Source organism: Oncorhynchus tshawytscha, linkage group LG19, assembly GCF_018296145.1.
Source record: "Oncorhynchus tshawytscha isolate Ot180627B linkage group LG19, Otsh_v2.0, whole genome shotgun sequence".
NCBI lineage: Eukaryota > Metazoa > Chordata > Actinopteri > Salmoniformes > Salmonidae > Oncorhynchus > Oncorhynchus tshawytscha.
The window spans coordinates 7,664,163-7,683,446 of NC_056447.1; the positions used below are offsets into that span (position 1 = coordinate 7,664,163).

A 19,284-nucleotide genomic window follows, 5' to 3' on the forward strand; every position below is an offset into this window, starting at 1 on the left:
TTTACATACATTTACATTTCAATCTCGTCTTGTGATTGTCCATTAAATGTTCAGGTCTGGTTTGATTGTGTACATTTTCCAATTATTTCAACCAGTCTATTTGAGGACATAATAATTGAGGTCAGTTTCTTCATGTACCCTGTAAAAAAAACTTTTAGCGTGGAACAATTCTACAGTTTAGTTGCTGAGCATTCCGTCTGAAGGTTGTTTCTCTCACGCCCGGACAACAGCTCCAGCAATGCGCGTTACACAAAAGGTGAGTAATTTTTCACCAGAGATAAATATTTTTGTGCTGCGCCTTTCATCTCAGAATTCAAGTAGGTTTCTTCCGTTTTCTATGTCATTTCCTGTAATAAAAAGATGGTGGTCAAAGCCGAGAGAAGCGGTTGACTCGTAGCAATTATTTCTAATAAACACTGCATTGCCCTGGACTAGTGAAATCAAAGAGTGGCGGTCCGTCAACGGCGAGGATTACAGAGGCTTGAGTTGGGGTCGGGGGATAACGTGTTCATCGCAGACCGTCCGAAGCACTGCAGTTTCGTGTTAAGGTGAGTGTCTTACTAGCCAATGTGGCCAATGAAAAATGGCTTCCGAAAGCGTTAGGCAAATTGCCAACTGCCTGCAGACGGGAACCAAGGAAATATCTGGGAATAGCGCAGTGCAAGACACAGCTGGAGTCTGTCACATAGCATACATGTTGCTGTGCTTTTCCTTGTATTTGTGTAGGAACAGCAAACTTTGGCGATAGGTGTAAGTTTTTTTTATTTTTAGTATCATTGTTGCCCGTTTATGTTCCGTGTCTCTACTCACTAAACTCTAGCCTACTGAGAGCGGCAGTCTTTCCGACCAATTAGATTTCGCTGCCGAATTTATTTTGTGGGGATTTGTGCCGGAAGGTGCATAATCAACAACGGTGTGGGTCGGACTTGGATTTCTTGCGGACACTTCGAACGTTTGATGTCCAGATTTCCCCGGTTGCGTTGTTCACAGAATACAAACTTTGCATTATGAGATGTTTACAATGTAACCATATTTGCTTGGTCTGTAATGTTTTTTTGCCAAGGAATGCATTATGAAAAACTGTTTACTAATTTAATAATATATTTTCAAAGAGTGGGTGTTAAATTGCAGTTTCCCCTATTGCAATTGAGTCAGAGCGGAAGAGGTGAAGCGAGAGGGTATATGTCGCGTTCAAAACAACTAACTGGGAACTCGGAAATTTCCGAGTTCCCATGGTCGGAAAGTAGGAATTCTGGAAAGAGGCCTGAGTTGAATTCCGAGTTGAAGGACCATTCAAAACGATTTTACCTTGTCGGACCTCATTTTTTCCCCGAGTTCATAGTGTCTTAAACGCTCTGAAGTCTTAAATCAGAGATGTAGGCAGTTAACCCACTGTTCCCAGGCCGTAATTGTAAATAAGAATTTGTTCTTAACTGACTTACCTAGTTAAATAATAAAAAATCGGTCCACGAAAATGACACCACCAAGTGGGTAATTTTTGTATGGAGGTAATGAGTATCTAATTTGGTCAACACATTTTTATGTTTGTTATTGCTAATTTGCTATGTGAGGCTTGTTCTATGAGATCATCTTCGTCAGCTAACGTCACTTTTTGTAGATTTTGAAGCATTTATGTAAAACAACCACAAAGCACAGCTTCATAAAGGTCATGTTACCTTATTTAACTAGGCAAGAGCAAATTCTTATTTACAATAACGGCTCACCCCGGACGACGCTGGGTCAATTGTGCGCCGCCCTATGGGACTCCCAATCACGACCAGTTGTGATACAGCCTGAATTTGAACCAGGGACTGACGCCTCTTGCACAGAGATGCAGTGCCTTAGACCTCTGCACCACTCGGGAGCCCGAGTGATATTGCCACTCGGGAACTGACTGATATTATCTCTGATCAAAACGGGTAAGATCTCATAAACCTGTGTTAACACCTTATTTTCTGAGTTTATTCCAAAACCCTATTAATTTTGCCCATAAGAATGGCTGAAAGAAGTGGAGGTAAATCATTTCTGTTTTTTTGGACTAAGCTGGTAAGCTCTGACAGTATACGTGTATGAGGTTGTATGTAGGTCACTGTTTTTCCTTGTGTTATTTGCAGATGAATTATGTGGGACTGAATTTGCACTCAGTGGGCCCACTTCCCTCCACAATGGCAGCATCGTCTGCCTATCAAACCGAGCCATCCTCAGAAGCTGGGTCCAACAGCAGCACCAGGTAGGGTGATGCTCCTCACAGACAAACAAGCTGTTTATATATACTGAACAAAAATATAAATGCAACAATTTCATTTATTTTACTGAGTTACAGTTCATACAGTATAAGGAAATCAGTCAATTGAAATAAATGCATTATGCCTTAATCTATGCATTTCACATGACTGGGAATACAGATATGCATCTGTTGATCACATAAAAAAAAGAAATGGGCCTCAGGATCTTGTCATGGTATTTTTGTGCATTCAAATTGCCATCGATAAAATGCAATTGGGTTCGTTGTCCGTAGCTTATGCCTGCCCATACCATACCATACCAACACCACTGCCACAATGGGGCACTCTGTTCACAACGTTGACATCAGCAATCCGCTCGCCCGCACAACGCCATAGATGTGGTCTGCGTTTGTAAGGCTGGTTGGACGTACTGACAAATTCTTTAAAATGATGTTGGGAGGTGGCTTATGGTAGAGAAATTAATAATACATTCTCTGGTAACCGCTCTGGTGGACATTACTGCAGTCAGCACGCCAATTGCACACTCCCTCAACTTGAGGGCAATGTGTTGTGTGACACAACTGCACATTTTAGAGTGGCCCTTTATTGTCCCCAGCACAAAGCGTAATGATCATGCTGTTTAATCAGCTTCTTGATATGCAACACCTGTCAGGTGGATGGATTATCTTGGTAAAGGAGAAACGCTCACTAACAGGGATGTAAACAAACCTGTGCATAATTTGAGAGAAGTAAGCTTTTTGTGCGTTTGGAAAATTTCCGGGATCTTTTATTTCAGCTCATGAAACATGGGACCAGCACTTTACATGTTGTTTATTTTTTTTTCAGTGTACATTCACATTAGCATCAACGGAGTAACTACATTATACTGCCCTTATGCCACAGCATTGTTGAGTACTAATTTCTGATTGGTTAGAAGGGCATTCTAGAATGGTCATTAAAACCAGATAACGGGACAGTTGGAAAAGATATTGGGACACATTTCAATCATGACCCAATATGCACCATTGACATGCAGACATTGACAGCCATTTCTTGTCATGTTGCTCATAAAGGTTTTGGGATTAGGCAGCAACCAAGTTGACTAGTATACAGTTATGCAGTGTTGCATTGTTCTTTGCATGCAATGTTGAAGAGAAGCTTTTCAAACCCTTGTAGTGTATCATAAATAATCATGTTCTGTATGTGACTTACCACAGCCTAATCAAAGACGAGTGTGAGTCCGAAGAACCAAGCAAGAAACTCAAGGTTGATCACGAGCACGGTGCCAGTGAGAGCCACCAAAAAGTAGACTTCTGGTGTAAGTGTCGTCATATTTTTCCAACAATTCTCACGTTGAACATTGATGTATACTCCCATCAAAAACGGATCCATAGGGTAATAATTGTCATGAAATAAAGCCATTTTAATTCAATCACTTTTTGACAGCACCCCTTTTGATTTGAATGAAACCTTCCATACATATTTTGCCCATTGCAGAAGTTCACAGAAAGTGACTTTTTGGACCTGAATGCTAAAACCCAAGAGATAAAGAAGCTCAAATTTGACCCATTTTGCATACTCCACCATATCATGAGACATCCATGTCTTCATCACTGGAAAAGATAAACGCTTGAGATTGATATATTTACAATCGAAATGTCAACTTTCAAATGCTCAAATTTTGAGAGAATCTGTCGCACACCCGAATGTGCAGGAGATAAAAAGTAACACCGAAATTAAAAGGAATCTCCTCACACTCAGGATCAATGCACAATTTTCTATTTATTTAGGCTGTTTTCTGGCAGCTTCATGAAATAGTACCCGCAAAATACCAGTCTCGGCGTCAACAGTGAAGAGGCGACTTCGGGATACTGGCCTTCAAGGCAGAGTTCCCCTGTCCAGTGTCTGTTCTTTTGCCCATCTTAATATTTTATTTTTATTGGCCAATCTGAGATATGGCTTTTTCTTTGCAACTCTTGCCTAGAAGGCCAGCATCCCAGAGTTGCCTCTTCACTGTTGACGTTGAGACTGGTGTTTTGTGGGTACTATTTAATGAAGCTGCCAGTTGAGGACTTGTGAGGAGTCGGTTTCTCGAAATAGACACTCTAATGTACTTGTCCTCTTGCTCAGTTGTGCACCGGGGCCTCCCACTCCTCTTTCTATTCTGAGAGACAGTTTGCGCTGTTCTGTGAAGGGAGTACATAGTACACAGCGCTGTTTGAGATCTTCAGTTTCTTGGCAAATTCTCGCATGGAAATAGCCTTCATTTCTCAGAACAAGACTAGACTGACAAGCTTCAGAAGAAAGTTATTTGTTTCTGGCCATTTTGAGCTTGTAATCGAACCCCAAATGCTGATGCTCCAGATACTCAAATATTCTAAAGAAGGCCAGTTTTATTGCTTCTTTAATCAGCACCCAGTTTTCAGCTGTGATAACAATCTTGCAAAATGGTTTTCTAATGATCAATTAGCCTTTTAAAATTATAAACTTGTATTAGCTAACACAACGTGCCATTGGAATGCCGGAGTGATGGTTGCTGATAATGGGCCTCTGTACTCCTATGTAGATATTCCATAAAAAAATCTGCCGTTTCCAGCTACAATAATCATTTACAACGTTAACAATGTCTACACTGTATTTCTGATCAATTTTATGTTATTTTAATGGACAAAAATAATGTCTAAGTGACCCCAAATTTAATGGACAAAACCTTTGCTTTTCTTTAAAAAACAAGGACATTTCTAAGTTTTGAACGGTAGTGTTTATATGTGTATATATATATATATATATATATATATACATTGCATTTGGAAAGTGTTCATACCCCTTGACTTTTTCCACATTTTGTTACATTACAGCCTTATTCTAAAATGGATTAAGTGACATTTTTTTCCTCATCAATCTACACACAATACCACATAATGACAAAGAGAAAACAGGTTTTTAGACATTTTTGCAAATGTATTAATAATAAAAATATATACTTATTTACATAAGTATTCAGACCCTTTGCTATGAGACTCGAAATTGGGCTCAGGTGTATCCTGTTTCCATGGATCATCCTTGAGATGTTTCTACAAGTCCACCTGTGGTAAATTCAATTGATTGGACATTATTTGGAAAGGCACACACACACAGTGGCCTCCATCATTGTTAAATGGAAAAAGTTTGGAACCACCAAGACTCTTCCTAGAGCTGGCCGCCCGGCCAAACTGAGCAATTGGAGGAGAAGGGCCTTGGTCAGGGAGGTGACCAAGAACCCGATGGTCACTCTGACAGAGCTCCAGAGTTCCTGTGTGGAGATGGGAGATCCTTCCAGAAGGACAACCATCTCTGCAGCACTCCACCAATCAGGCCTTTATGGTAGAGTGGCCAGAGGGAAGGCACTCCTCAATAGAAGGCACATGACAGCCCGCTTGGAGTTTGCCAAAAGGCACCTAAACACTCTCAGACCATGAGAAACAAGATTCTCTAGTCTGATGAAACCAATATTGACCTCTTTGGCCTGAATCACGTCTGGAGGAAACCTGGCAATATCCTTACGCTGGGCATCTTGTGATGACATGCATTATCTGAATTAGGTCCACAGAATTATACCTACGGAGGAGCAGCTTCTATGGAACTTTGAATGTCTTTGAACTTCAGAGTTGGCTTAACTTTGGGCCAATGAAACTAGCTAACAAGCTTGTCTGTACAGAGCAGCACCAGATTTAAATACACGTCTTACCTTTTTTGTAGTTAATAAATCCAATGTGAAATGTGATAACTATAGTATCCCTAACTAGCATTGAACAAGTGAGTCCATTCTTCTCTAATTAGAAAATATCTCCCTTTCTTCTGAATTACGCTTGTAATGTCAGTAGGCTACAGGTATGCTTTGGGAGGGGCAGGTGGCCTGCACACACACATTGACAAAGATTTTCAGCTGGCAGTTAAACACTGGAAAAAGTTTCTGATTGACAGAGGGGGGTTTTGCATAGGCGCTTTGTGTTTTTTTTTGTGGGACTGGGAAACCGGAATGTAAAAGAGCGTTATTAAACGCATCCCATGCTTTTACAATAACGGTTCTGTTCCGGAACAGGGTAGATCCTTTTCGTTCCCAGTTTTGATTCTATGTGGTCTTTCAAATAAAAGGAATGCTGTCAAAAAGTGATTGAATTCAAATGGATTTACCCAATGTCCACTTTTTTTTCAGTCTGTGAGGAGTGCAAAGAGTATTTCTTGGAGGAATGCCCAAACCATGGTCCTCCGGTCTTTGTGCCAGACACACCAGTGGCACTGGGGGTGCCCAACCGGGCTTCCCTCACAGTGCCCTCGGGAATAGAGCTCGTCCGGGAGGAGGAGGAGGTGGATGTGTGCTGCATAGATGCGGGCATCCCCAAGGGGGCGCTCTTTGGCCCGTATCAGGGGGAGTTGGTATCTAAGGACTATTCCTCAGGGTTTTTCTCTTGGATGGTGAGTCGAGCAACATCCCCACTCCATGTGGTGCAAGGACTTTTCCTGGAAGTCATCCAGTAACTTTCACAAAATAAGCATTTTTAATTAACTATTAATAAATATGTATTTCATTATTTGTCAATGTTTTTAAGCATTTATAATAGCTTATTCATTTCATTAATGTTTATTCATGAAAGTTATTATAAAAATGTTACCAGTGGTCCTAACCCAACTTTGCATGTTAGACATTTTGTAGCCACATATTTCAGTGTGATAAAGGCTTAAACATGTCAGGGATCTTATCTTCCTCCAGAGAATGTATCTCATCCTTGAGCTCTCATCTATTCTAAAGCATCAACCACACCATTTCATCCTTACTCTCTTAGATCGTTGATGAGAACAACACATACAAATCCATTGATGGCAGTGATGAAACTAAAGCCAACTGGATGAGGTATGATTTAGATGTTGATCATACATAAACCTCTCAGTTTTTGAGATTAGAGTTGAACGGAAACAGAGGAACTTAATCAGCTGTGATACTTTGACATCAGTGATGAGTATTCAAGGAATGTGAGAGGACAGCGTATTTGAGGATTGTGAAAATCCGGTATAATTGAACTGCTTGACTGTATGTACATTGCTTAAAACATGTTGTATGCTGCAACCTATGTTGAATCAATGCCTTATGCAACTAAATTATATTTCTGGGGTTTTGTTGCCACCAGGTATATACGTAATTCATCGGATGAGAATGAGAGGAACATGACTGCCTTCCAGCATGGAGAACATATATATTTCCGTGTGTGTCGGCAGTTGTCAGCAGGAGAGAAGCTCCGCGTGTGGTACAGCGATGACTACATGAGGCGGCTGCACAGTGTCTCGCAGGACAGTATTGGCCACAACCTGGACACAGGTGAGACGTCCCCCTGAAATTTATTTCAATTTGCTTCTCATACTGCTGCTCAAAATGACTGACATTGTGAAAGAAATATCCATCAGTAGTAAAACTAGTTGTTATTCGTGTTCCATTGACTACTTTTGGAGCGATTATGACGGCCAGTGTGGATCGAGGTAGATTTCAGATTCAAACAACACTGCACAATATTTTTGTACTTTTTAATTTCTTTTTGAATCTTGGATGGACGCAAAACCTGTCTCGGTCAGTACAATGATTTTATCCGATGCTCAGTTCATCGATCCATTGAATAAGTTTTTCTTAAACTACAAAACATGAAATGTTTGTCACAAATTTCCTTGAATAAACTCTCAATTTAATTCAAAGCTCAAATGAAGGACAGTTATTATCCATACTCCTTGAGCATCCTGGGATGAAATAACTTCACCGCGTGATGGTGCGATTGACTCCTTCATGCCGACCAAAGCGGCTCCACACGTGCATCTGCCATCGTATGCATGTTGACTTTGTCTATCCCCACCAGACTCTTTCATGACATGCAGGTTAAAATACCTGAACCAACTGTACATTTGGGGACAGGTCAAAACACATGAAACATTCATGGAAATGTAGCTAGCTTGCTGTTGCTTGCTCATTTGTCCTGGGAGATGAAGATCGGCTGTTATTTTACCTGAAATTCAAATGGTCCTTTAAAAAATATGTATATATTTTGTTGAATTTTGACCCATTTTGAGTCACACAACATTGTGTGTTCTCTACTTTGACAGTTAATCCACGGATTTCCCCTTTTTTTTTCTTTGATTAATCTCTCATTCATCTGGCTTCTTCTGTGGATTTTATATTGCGGATGGCAACCAAGGTGCATTACTGCCACCAACTTTCAATCACCAACGTGTGTATTATGGTGTTTCTATTAACGAAGGGGCCAATGTGTGACATCAGGGTAAACATTTCAAAATGATTAGATATACATTTTAAATATGATTTTCTTGCAGCTTCACGTGTAGTTACAGGAATACGTTTCTAGGTAGGCACAATGAGACCATAACTCTACGTAGCAACAACAAAACATCTACATGTCATTCAAAATGTCACAAGAAACATGGACACCATGTTTCTTTGTCATGCCTGTTGCCAGTTATTTTTGTGCTTTAGTCAACGTCTCTATCATTTTATAACCATGCTAAACATTCCTGAAGAATGAAATAGATAAACAGCAGCTTTTCTATGTTATAATACAAATTATTTTGTTGGAAAAACCCATTATAGACAATAAAAATAGTCATTATCAGTAAACTCTTCAGGCACTGCATGTGTGAGTCTGTGTCTGAAAACTAGCCATAAAATTCTTGCTTCCTCTGTCCTTGTTTCTTCCACTCCTTGCCTTTCCTTGAAAGTGCATTGTAGCCTGAGTGGAGGAACCTTCACTCCTCTCCCACAATGTCCTTTGAGAGGAAGGTGAAGAATGGGGAAACAAAGGGGAGAATTTCAATTGAGATTCACCAAAGGACAGAGGAAGCAAGTATTTGACTGCTATTAAAGCCCCCATGAAGTCTCTGTCAATGTATTTAATCATCACTGTATGTCTAATAAATCACTGTTTATTTAATGAAAATAACTTAAATATTTTTTTTAATCATTTATTTTCGTGAGCCACCTCTTGCTCTTGAAATGCCCAGTCTGATCGTATAGGCGGTAGGAAACAAATGTGAATATATTTAGATACACAGCCATGATTGGCTGATAGGATTGTCTAGAGCCCACCCCCTTACCCAGATGAACAGTCATTGGTCTATTATAATCAGTTCACATTGTGATGTCATGATGTGGGCCAAAAGTTCCATCCCACCTGAACAGGGTGAAATTTCTGGCATTTTTTTCAAACAGCGCTTACACAAAAAGTGCATTATTATAATTATTACAATCAGAGGGTTATTCCGACCTCATAGTAGGGCCGGGACAATACCGGTTTCGCGATACTCGTTAGCATCGTGGAAACAAAACAAAATACTTAGTGGATTTAACTTCTTTAGGAAAACAGCCTTTATGTTGGAAACATGTTGTCATTCAGTCACACATTTATTCTCCAAGCTATAGCACACTATTTTACATACAGCAGGCTTTTAAAGGACCAAAGTGTTTGGTCTGCTTCGTGTTTTCATTTTTGCCATGGGAAAAAAAATTGTGATACTGATATCATCCTGGCCCTATCGCATAGCGTGTGTGTGTGGAAATATTATTAACATTTTGAAAAAAGCTACATCAAGTTTAACTGCACTGTCCCTTCAACATTTTAGACAGTGCCAGGCTGACTGACTGCGCTGCCATAATACCCATACCCTGTCTAGAAGTGGTAGGCCCCTACTGGCCTTAGTCTAGACACTTGTGGAGATCTGAGAGGGATTGAGGGGTGGTAACATGGTGAGAGCTCCACCTTACACCTGTCCAATCCTCAGATCTCCACAAGTGTCTAGGGGTAGGGGGTTGCTTCTGGCAGGACCCCACAACCCTCCAGTGGATCTACTGCATTGGTTGGATGTTTCATTCCATTGCTATACACACATGGATTTTGACATAATCTGAACGGCCGCTCAGCAAGGAAGAAGCCACTGCTCCAAAACCGCCATAAAAAAAGCCAGACTACGGTTTGCAACTGCACATGGGGGCAAAAATCGTACTTTTTGGAGAAATGTCCTCTGGTCTGATGAAACAAAAATAGAACTGTTTGGCCATAATGACCATTGTTATGTTTGGAGGAAAAAGGGGGAGGCTTTCAAGCCCGAAGAACACCATCCCAACTGTGAACCACAACATCATGTTGTGGGGGTGCTTTGCTACAGGAGGGACTGTTGTACTAAACAAAATAGATGGCATCATGAGGGAGGACAATTATGTGGATATATTGAAGCAACATGTCAAGACATCAGTCAGGAAGTTAAAACTTGGTCGCAAATGGGTCTTCCAAATGGACAATGCATACTTCCAAAGTTGTGACAAAATGGCTTAAGGACAACAAAGTCAAGGTATTGGAGTGGCCATCACAAAGCCTTGACCTCAACCCTATAGAAAATTTGTGGGCAGAACTGAAAAGGCGTGTGCGAGCAAGGATGCCTACAAACCTGACTCAGTTACACCAGCTCTGTCAGGAGGAATGGGCCAAAATTCACCCAACTTATTGTGGGAAGCTTGTGGAAGGCTACCCGACACGTTTGACCCAAGTTAAAACAATTTAAAGGCAATGCTACCAAATACTAATTGAGTGTATGTAAACTTCTGACCCACTGGAAATGTGATGAAATAAATAAAAGCTGAAATAAATCCTTCTCTCTACTATTAGTTTGACATTAGTTTGATCCTAACTGACCTAAAACAGGGAATTTTTACTCTGATTAAATGTCAGGAATTGTGAAAAACTGAGTTTAAATGTATTTGGCTAAGGTGTATGTTAACTTCCAACTTCAACTCTATATGAGATGAGTAATGCAAAATATGTAAACATTATTAAAGTGACTAGTATTCCATTTATTAAAGTGGCCAGTGATTTAAAGTATATGTATATAGGCAGCAGCCTCTAATGTGCTAGTGATGTCTATTTAACAGTCTGATGGCCTTGAGATAGAAGTTGTTTTTCAGTCTTTCGGTCCCATCTTTGATGCACCTGTACTGACCTCGACTTCTGGAAGATAGCCGGGTGAACAGGCTGTGGCTCAGGTGGTTGTTGTCCTTGATGATTTTTTTGGCCTTCCTGTGACATCAGGTGCTGTAGATGTCCTGGAGGGCAGGTAGTTTGCCCGCAGTGATGCATTGGGCAGACCGCACCTCTAGAGAGCCCTGCGGTTGCAGGCGATGATACAGCCCGTCAGGATTTTCTCGATTATGCATCTGCAAAAGATTTTGAGGGTTTTAGGTGCCAAGCCAAATTTCTTCAGTGCTGTTACTGTGAAGTGGAAACATCTAGGCACCACAACGGCTCAGCTGCGAAGTGGTAGGCCACAGAAGCTCACAGAACGGGACCGCCGAGTGCTGAAGCTCGTAAAAAGCATCTGTCCTCTTTTGCAACACTCACTACCGAGTTCCAAACTGCCTCTGGAAGCAATGTCTGCACAAGAACTGTTCGTCAGAACACTACCGAGTTCCAAACTGCCCCTGGAAGCAATGTCTGCACAAGTCTCCCACTGTTCGTCGGGAGCTTCATAAAATGGGTTTCCATGACCAAGCAGCCGAACACAAGCCTTAGATCACCGCGCGAATGCCAAGCGTCAGCTGGAGTGGTGTAAAGCTCGCCGCCATTAGACTCTGGAGCAGTAGAAATGCGTTCTCTGGAGTGACGAATCACGCTTCACCATCTTGCCGACGGACAATCTGGGTTTGGCGGATGCCAGGAGAACGCTACCTGCCCGAATGCATAGTGCCAACTGTAAAGTTCGGTGGAGGAGGAATAATTGTTTGGGGCTGTTTTTCATAGTTTGGGCTAGGCCCCTTAGTTCCAGTGGAGGGAAATCTTTTAGCTATAGCATACAATGACACTAGACGATTCTGTGCTTCCAACTTTGTGGCAACAGTTTGGGGAAGACTCTTTCCTGTTTCAGCATGACAATGCCCCCATGCACAAAGCGAGGCCCATACAGAAATGGTTTGTCGAGGGCGGTGTGGATGAACTTGACTTGCCTGCACAGAGCCCTGACCTCAACCCCATCAAACACCTTTGGGATGAATTGGAACGCCGACTGCGATCCAGGCCTAATCGCCCAACATCACTGCCCGACCTCACTAATGCTCTTGTGGCTGAATCAAAGCAAGTCTCCACAGCAATGTTCCAACATCTAGTGGAAAGCCTTCCCAGAAGAGTGGAGGCTGTTTTGGTAGCAAAGGGGGGACCAACTCCATATTAATGGCCATGATTTTGGAATGTGTGCCGAGCAGGTGTCCATATACTTTTGGTCATTTAGTGTATCAGTCAGCTAACCATTTACAGCAACCACAGTTCATTAAGTCATTACACAATAAATCATAATCAGAAATTAAATCATATTTGTACTTTGGCTATTAAATTGCGTGCAGTTTCACACCAGTTCTTTCACTAGACTGTCATTCAGAAAATCCTTTCCTGAATCGGCTGTTGCGCGATAATTTCCCCACATAACTAAACAACTCACCACACAACATCAAATGCACACCCAACAACTATTATGCTTAATTATTGAAGAACCCCATTAATGACCGTATACATTTTGGTTTGATTCATCTTGTTAAAGTTACTCTTTCTGTTTAGAAGCATTTGATTTTGCAATCCATACATTATTTTGGATATGTGTGCCCACGAAAACTGTTTTCACACCGTAACATGCACTTCTGAGATCGCCATACAAAAGAGATCGACAGCAATATCCAGGACCTTTTACAGGATCAAGTTCAACGTGTAATTCAATTGTCAAATGCTTAGCATATGATATAATGACAAACGGCAATAGCATAAATGTAAGGAAAGAAAGGTAGTGTTTTATGTCACATGATTTCTACCAAATCTGTGAAGACTCTAAGCATGAGAAAGGGTTTAAACATGACTTTGTAACAGCTCCAAACAGTTGTCCACTACAAGAAATGCGCACTGGTACCTGAGTTTATAGAAAGACCTATATGCTCGTAGACAACCAAAGAATAGATGGGAGAGACAGGACTTGCAACGCATCTAGCGTCTAAAATAGAACCAAGTTCTAGTTTAGTGCCTGGCTATGCAGACACCTGTTGACTCGCGCGAGCAGTTTGGGTGAAATTATTGAATAACATGTATGTGTTCTTTTATTTTGCAACGCTCGCGCATGCTATGTGGCCGGTTTGGTCAGCATGCTAGACTTTTACATCCAGAGCTCAAATTGAGGGGGTGTGCCCTACATCCATGACAATATGTGAACAATCACCACTGGTTTCCTTCTGTACTCCAACAACCTGTATTTTAAAAAGAATGGATTAGAGCAACAACAAAAAAATCCCCAATGAGTAAACACTATCTCCATTGGCAAAGCGTCTGCTATTTGACAAAACAGGTCTCTGATAATCTGGCATTGGGGATTAGGTCTACTCTAGCCAGTTGGTGCACCGTTGACCCACTTATGCTATATGAGTAGCTACGTCCTACATCCAGATCCAAGCCTATGGTCTTAGTATTTTAATCTGATTATGAAAATTTGCCTGGGATGGCAAAAACGTGGCAAAATCATGTCGTATGTCTGATGAAATGAAAAGCGACGTCATCGGGATCATTTCAGTTGACATTTTTATTCATATCTCCTTTGACCTTCGGCATTTCAAAACAATCTCTATAGGGCTGAAACTTCCATTCTGTTGTTTAAACCGTTGCCATTTTTAACCAGCAACAATACTCTCCAAGAGGAAAAACGTTCCGGATCGTTTACCTGCATAGGTTCTGCAGGTAAGCAAAGTAGGTTCTCGTTTTCTTATGCTGTTACGTTTATTTATAGGATAGAGAATTAGTCATTGTCTTTATCTGAGGTTACTTTTCTTTTCATTCTGCTTGGTATTTTGTATGTTATCACATCCATTGTCATAGTCCTAGTAGTTGGCAATATTATACACCGGTGTACTTCTACACAGCTAACTCTGCACTGTTGTGTTCCAGGCCTGTTGACTGTTGGGAAATCCCAGGCCCGGGAGGAGACCAAAGGACCTGTGCTCAGGTCGGCTCTGCATGGCAGGTGCAGCCTCAGCAAGCACACCAGCGAGGAGGGGGACGGCCAACCACAGGCCAAGAAGAAAAAGATCGACCTCATCTTTAAAGATGTCCTGGAAGCCTCTCTGGAGGCCTCCAAGAGCCAGGAAAACCCCCTGAACAGCACCTTCTCCATGAGGCGGACCAGAGCTCAGCGCCTCACGCTCACTTCCCAGAGAGGGGAGTCCTATCTGGCCCAGGAGGAATGCAAAGTGACTGGTCTGGGTCTCTACCCATCAGAGCACCTAGAGGGGGGCTTTAATGTTCGGTGTCTAAAGGTGGAGGATTCCGAAGATGACCCTGGTCAGATTCATGAGGAGCCTTCTACCTCGTTCTGCCCCAACTGTGTGAAGCTGAAGAGGAGGATTCGGGAGCTGGAGGCAGAGGTGATTCGTCTGAGGGGAGGAAACCAGGTGGAGGTACCACCCCACCCTGAGCTGGCACCAATAGATGAGCTCCAAGGTAGGTCACAGAGAGAAACCGAGCAGTGTGGCGAGGGTTATTTGGTGAGATTATTCCTCTGCTTCGTAGCACAGAATTTCAGATGTGACATTTTCTTCACATTTAATATTCACCTTCAATTAAGATTTGCGTTCCCCATATCACAATCTTCATCATTATCAGTAGAAAAGCATGTTTTATTATTTTGGTTAGACTAAAACTGGATTTAAAACCCCCAAATAGTTCAATTAACATTGAATTACCACACAACAGGGTTTATGAGAAACTAAGTGGGTGAAATATGTCAGTGATTTCCTGCTTTTGATTTTGCAGTGGTTGAATGTTTATTTTTTGTATATTCCATTGGATTTCAAATAAAAATCTGTTTGCACGTTTTGTCTTTTTACTTTGTCTCAAATTAAAATCACATTAAATGAATTCAAAACTGATGTGTTCATTTCCGTGGTTAGCATTACCATGCGTCATTGGTATTTCATAGTTTTAAAACAAATTATTCATTTCTAGACACATTTTGGAAATGTTTTGATATACTGTGGATTTGGTGTAATATTAATTTGATCAAATTCCCTTAATAGGATGAAAAGCTTCATTCTTTTCCTTAGGTGTTGAATGAAAAGACATTGGTCTACGCAGATACAATATAGATAGCATTGCTGAGGTTGTCTTTTATGATATTAATGTTATATCCTATTCTTTTCAGCAGCTGAGGCCATGACCCCTATTCCCGTGGTGCTGGATGAGGATGATCAGGATGTGGACTCTGCAGATGAGTCCATCACTGCTGACCTCATGGTGGCTGCTGAAGACTCCTCCAAGCTGTTGGCTGGGCCTGGCCGACGTATACGCCGCTTCAAGCAGGAATGGCTCAAGAAGTTCTGGTTCCTGCGTTACTCGCCAACACTCAACGAGATGTGGTGTCATGTCTGCCGCCAGTATACCGTCCAGTCCTCACGCACCTCCGCCTTCATCATCGGCTCCAAGCAGTTCAAGATCCACACTATCAAGCTGCACAGCCAAAGCAACCTGCACAAAAAGTGCCTGCAGCTATACAAGCTTCGGATGCACCCGGAGAAGACAGAGGAGATGTGTCGTAACATGATGCTGCTGTTCAATGCTGCTTACCACCTGGCACTGGAGGGCCGACCCTTCTCAGACCTGCGAGCGCTGGCTGAGTTGCTCAAGAAGTGCGAGCTCAAGGTGGTCGACCAGTACATGAACGAAGGTGACTGCCAGATCCTCATCCACCATATCGCCAGGGCGCTTAAGGAAGACCTGGCGGAGAGGATCCGCCTGTCGCCCTTCCTCAGTGTCATCATGGATGGGCAAAACGATGACTTGCTGTCAGACACCGTTGCCGTCTATGTGCAGTTCACCACCAGCGAAGGACCCCCTGCAACAGAGTTCCTCTCCCTACAGAGGCTAAGTGTTGGCAGTGTGGATGGCTACCTCCAGGCCATTGATCGGGCCTTTGCTGTGCTTGGTCTGAAGCTTCAGGACATGCTGGTGGCCGGTCTGGGGGTCGATGGCTCCAACATCTCCTCCAGTTTGAGAGCAAATCTGTACATTGCGGTACGGAAGAAGCTCCCCTGGATCCTCTGCTTGCCGGTCATGATCCATCGTCCTCACCTGGAGGTGCTGGATGCCATCAGTGGGAAGGAGCTGTCCTGCCTGGAGGACCTTGAAAACAACCTGAAGCAGCTGCTGAGCTTCTACCGGTACTCCCCTCGCATGATGGCCGAGCTCAGGTCTACCGCCCCCACGCTGTCTGAGGAGACAGAGTTCCTGGGAGATATACGAGCCGTCAGCTGGATTATAGGAGAGCCAAACGTCCTGAATGCCCTTATCAAAGATTACCTGGAGGTGGTGGCGCACCTCAAGGACATCAGCGGCCAAACGCAGAGGGCAGATGCAGCTGCCATCGCCTTGACCCTGCTTCAATTCCTCATGGATTACCAGTCTGTCAAGCTAATATACTTTCTCCTGGATGTCATTGCTGTTCTTTCGCGTCTGGCCTTCATCTTTCAGGGGGACTACCTGCTGGTGTCTCAGGTAGACGCCAAGATCGAAGAGGCCATCCATGAGATCGGTCAGCTGGTGGACTGCCCTGGGGAGTATCTGCAGGAGTTTGAGGAGAACTTCCGCGAAAGCTTCAATGGCGTAGACCTGAATAACTTGCGCGTCGCCGAGTCCAAGTTCCAATCCATCCGCGAAAAGATCTGCCAGAAGAGCCAGGGAATCTTGTCCCAGCGACTTGACATGCACAGCCGCACGGTGGTCAAGGCGTGCCGTGTGCTTGACCTCACCACCTGGCCACGCAACAGGGATGACCTACGAGCCTTTGGGGAGGAAGAGATCCTGCTCATTTTTGACCACCTTGAAGCGATCCCCTCGGCTGTCCGGGAGACGTCGCGGGACAGAACTGACGCTCGGGGCAGCCTGCTGGTGGAGTGGAGGGACCTCAAAGCCGACTACTACAGCATGAATGGCTTCAAGGAGGTGGTCAGTCAAATCTCCAGGCACAAGCAGCGCTTCCCTCTGCTTAACCGCATACTCCAAGTTGTCAGGGTCTTGCCCACTTCTACCACCTGCTGTGACAAGGGCCGTGGGTCCCTGCAGAAAGTGCGCAAGAACAACCGCTCAAGGCTGACGCTGGACCAGATGAATGACCTACTGACCCTTGCAGTCAACGGGCCGCCAATAGCAAACTTCGATGGCAAGCGACCATTGGACAGCTGGTTTGAGGAGAAGTCTGGCAACAGCTATTCACTCTCAGCCGAAATGCTGAATAGAATGTCGGCTAATGAACAAAAGTATGTTCTGCACAGCATGGATGTGAACACAGAGTTCTACCCTGATATTTGACTGATGAGAGCCATGGCTTTACTTCACTTTATTCCAAAAGCCATCCCGGGGGAGGGGTGATCTGGGCTATAATGTGATTGGCCATACAAGTGTGCAATGGCCCTGCTGCTAAAATGGCCTGATCAGCATCACTTTAGAAAATGGAAACCTAGCTAGTAGAATCTGTTGAGCACACATTTATGTCAAGCTCAGGAGGCAAAGTTGGTCTTAAAAGGCAAGACAGGAAACCTGACTTAGTGAAAACAATCAGTTTGTATGAGTGTTGAATTTAAGTATGTGTAACATATAGCACTTATGTAGAGCATGTGCTGATGATCACTGGTATCAACTCTGTTAGAAATGGCCATTATCATTTAGTGGGGCTTTTAAAATCTGCAGTCAACACCATTATTTGGAAAATGCCATAGGTTAATAGCTCAAGTATACGTTTTTTTGTAACAATGCAAATTATTTCTCTTTCAAACAAGTCTTTGATTTCTATACATTTACGGTTTATTTTAAAAGTAGTAAATGTTTGGTTCAAATGACATTTGTATGAAATTGTGCCATAACAGCATATTGCAAGGTGATAGTCTTGATAAAGTGAAAGTTCACAAATAACCAAGGTGCTATGCCACACATCGTCACAAGAGATTATATGGTTTGTTTAAGTGGTTTTTTTGTACAGGTATATACTGCTGTGGTGATTGATATTTCTTTTGTGGCTTTTATAGGTCTTAAAAGATTCCATCGGGGGGAATGTATTTTTTTTTTTAATTGCCTCAACAAATGTAGGTCAATTATTCATTATGAAGCAGGTAGTTTGGATGCTGATTGGATGAAAGGCGTGGTATATCAGACATTAAACTGGGAGGTTTGAGCCCTGAATGCTGATTGGCTGACAGCCGTGGTATATCAGACCGTATACCACAGGTATGACAAATCATTTATTTTTACTGCTCTAATTACGTTGGTAGCCAGTTTATAATAGCAATAAGGCACCTCTGGGGTTTGTGGTATCTCGCCAAAATATACCACGGCTAAGGTCTGTGTCCAGGCACTCCTCGTTGCGTTGTGCATAAGAACAGACATTAAGCCGTGGTATATTGGCCATATACCACACCCCCTCTGGCCTTATTGCTTAAATATACCACGGGTATGATGCAAAATTACTTGTTTACTGTTCTAATTATATTGGTAACAAGTTTATAATAGTATTAAGGCACCTTGGGTATGTGGTATATTGACCATACACCACACCTCTGGCCTTATTGCTTAATATTAAAGTATAATATTCGTTTTGCAAGGTGAAGCTTATATTGCCATAAATTAGCCAAAGGTTTTCAATATATTGTTTATACTTTACATTTCTTGCAGCATTTATTCTTGCATTTATTCTTAAGTATTTGTTTAGTAATACTTCTGCCAAATCATGTATGCAAGACAGAGTGCATTTGAAAAGTATTCAGTGTTGTTTTTTCTCATCAATCTACACACACTACCCCATAATGACAAAGCAAAAACTGTTGTTCTTTTGTTAGTTTTTTTTGCAAATGTATTAAATATAAGAAACTGAAATATCACATTTACATAAGTATTCAGACCCTTTACTTAGTACTTTGTTGCACCTTTGCCAGCGATTACAGCCTTGATTCTTCTGGGTATGACGCTAT

General features: G+C 42.4%; 1 protein-coding gene across 4 annotated transcripts; it reads left to right on the forward strand.

The window, feature by feature from the left end:
* The first annotated feature begins 352 nt into the window (after positions 1-352).
* On the forward strand, positions 353-18,579 carry prdm11 (PR domain containing 11). Of its 4 annotated transcripts, none has more exons than XM_024378973.2 (8): positions 353-548; positions 2,115-2,230; positions 3,443-3,543; positions 6,421-6,680; positions 7,049-7,116; positions 7,391-7,578; positions 14,219-14,770; positions 15,471-18,579. In XM_024378973.2, the coding sequence occupies exons 2-8, from the start codon at positions 2,115-2,117 to the stop codon at positions 17,630-17,632; spliced, it is 3,447 nt and encodes a 1,148-aa protein (XP_024234741.1). In that variant the 5' UTR covers positions 353-548; the 3' UTR covers positions 17,633-18,579. The 4 variants fall into 4 exon arrangements, with proteins under 4 accessions (XP_024234741.1, XP_024234742.1, XP_042157259.1 ...); XM_024378974.2 differs by having other exon boundaries at positions 15,474-18,579; XM_042301325.1 differs by lacking the exon at positions 14,219-14,770.
* The last annotated feature ends 705 nt before the right edge of the window (positions 18,580-19,284 follow it).

Excerpts from the sequence above, each read along its gene's own strand:
- prdm11 (XM_024378973.2), top strand. The coding sequence starts at position 2,115 with ATGAATTATGTGGGACTGAATTTGCACTCAGTGGGCCCACTTCCCTCC. Across the intron at positions 2,231-3,442 it reads GGGTCCAACAGCAGCACCAG|CCTAATCAAAGACGAGTGTG; the intron begins GTAGGGTGATGC and ends GACTTACCACAG. Across the intron at positions 3,544-6,420 it reads CCAAAAAGTAGACTTCTGGT|TCTGTGAGGAGTGCAAAGAG; the intron begins GTAAGTGTCGTC and ends CTTTTTTTTCAG.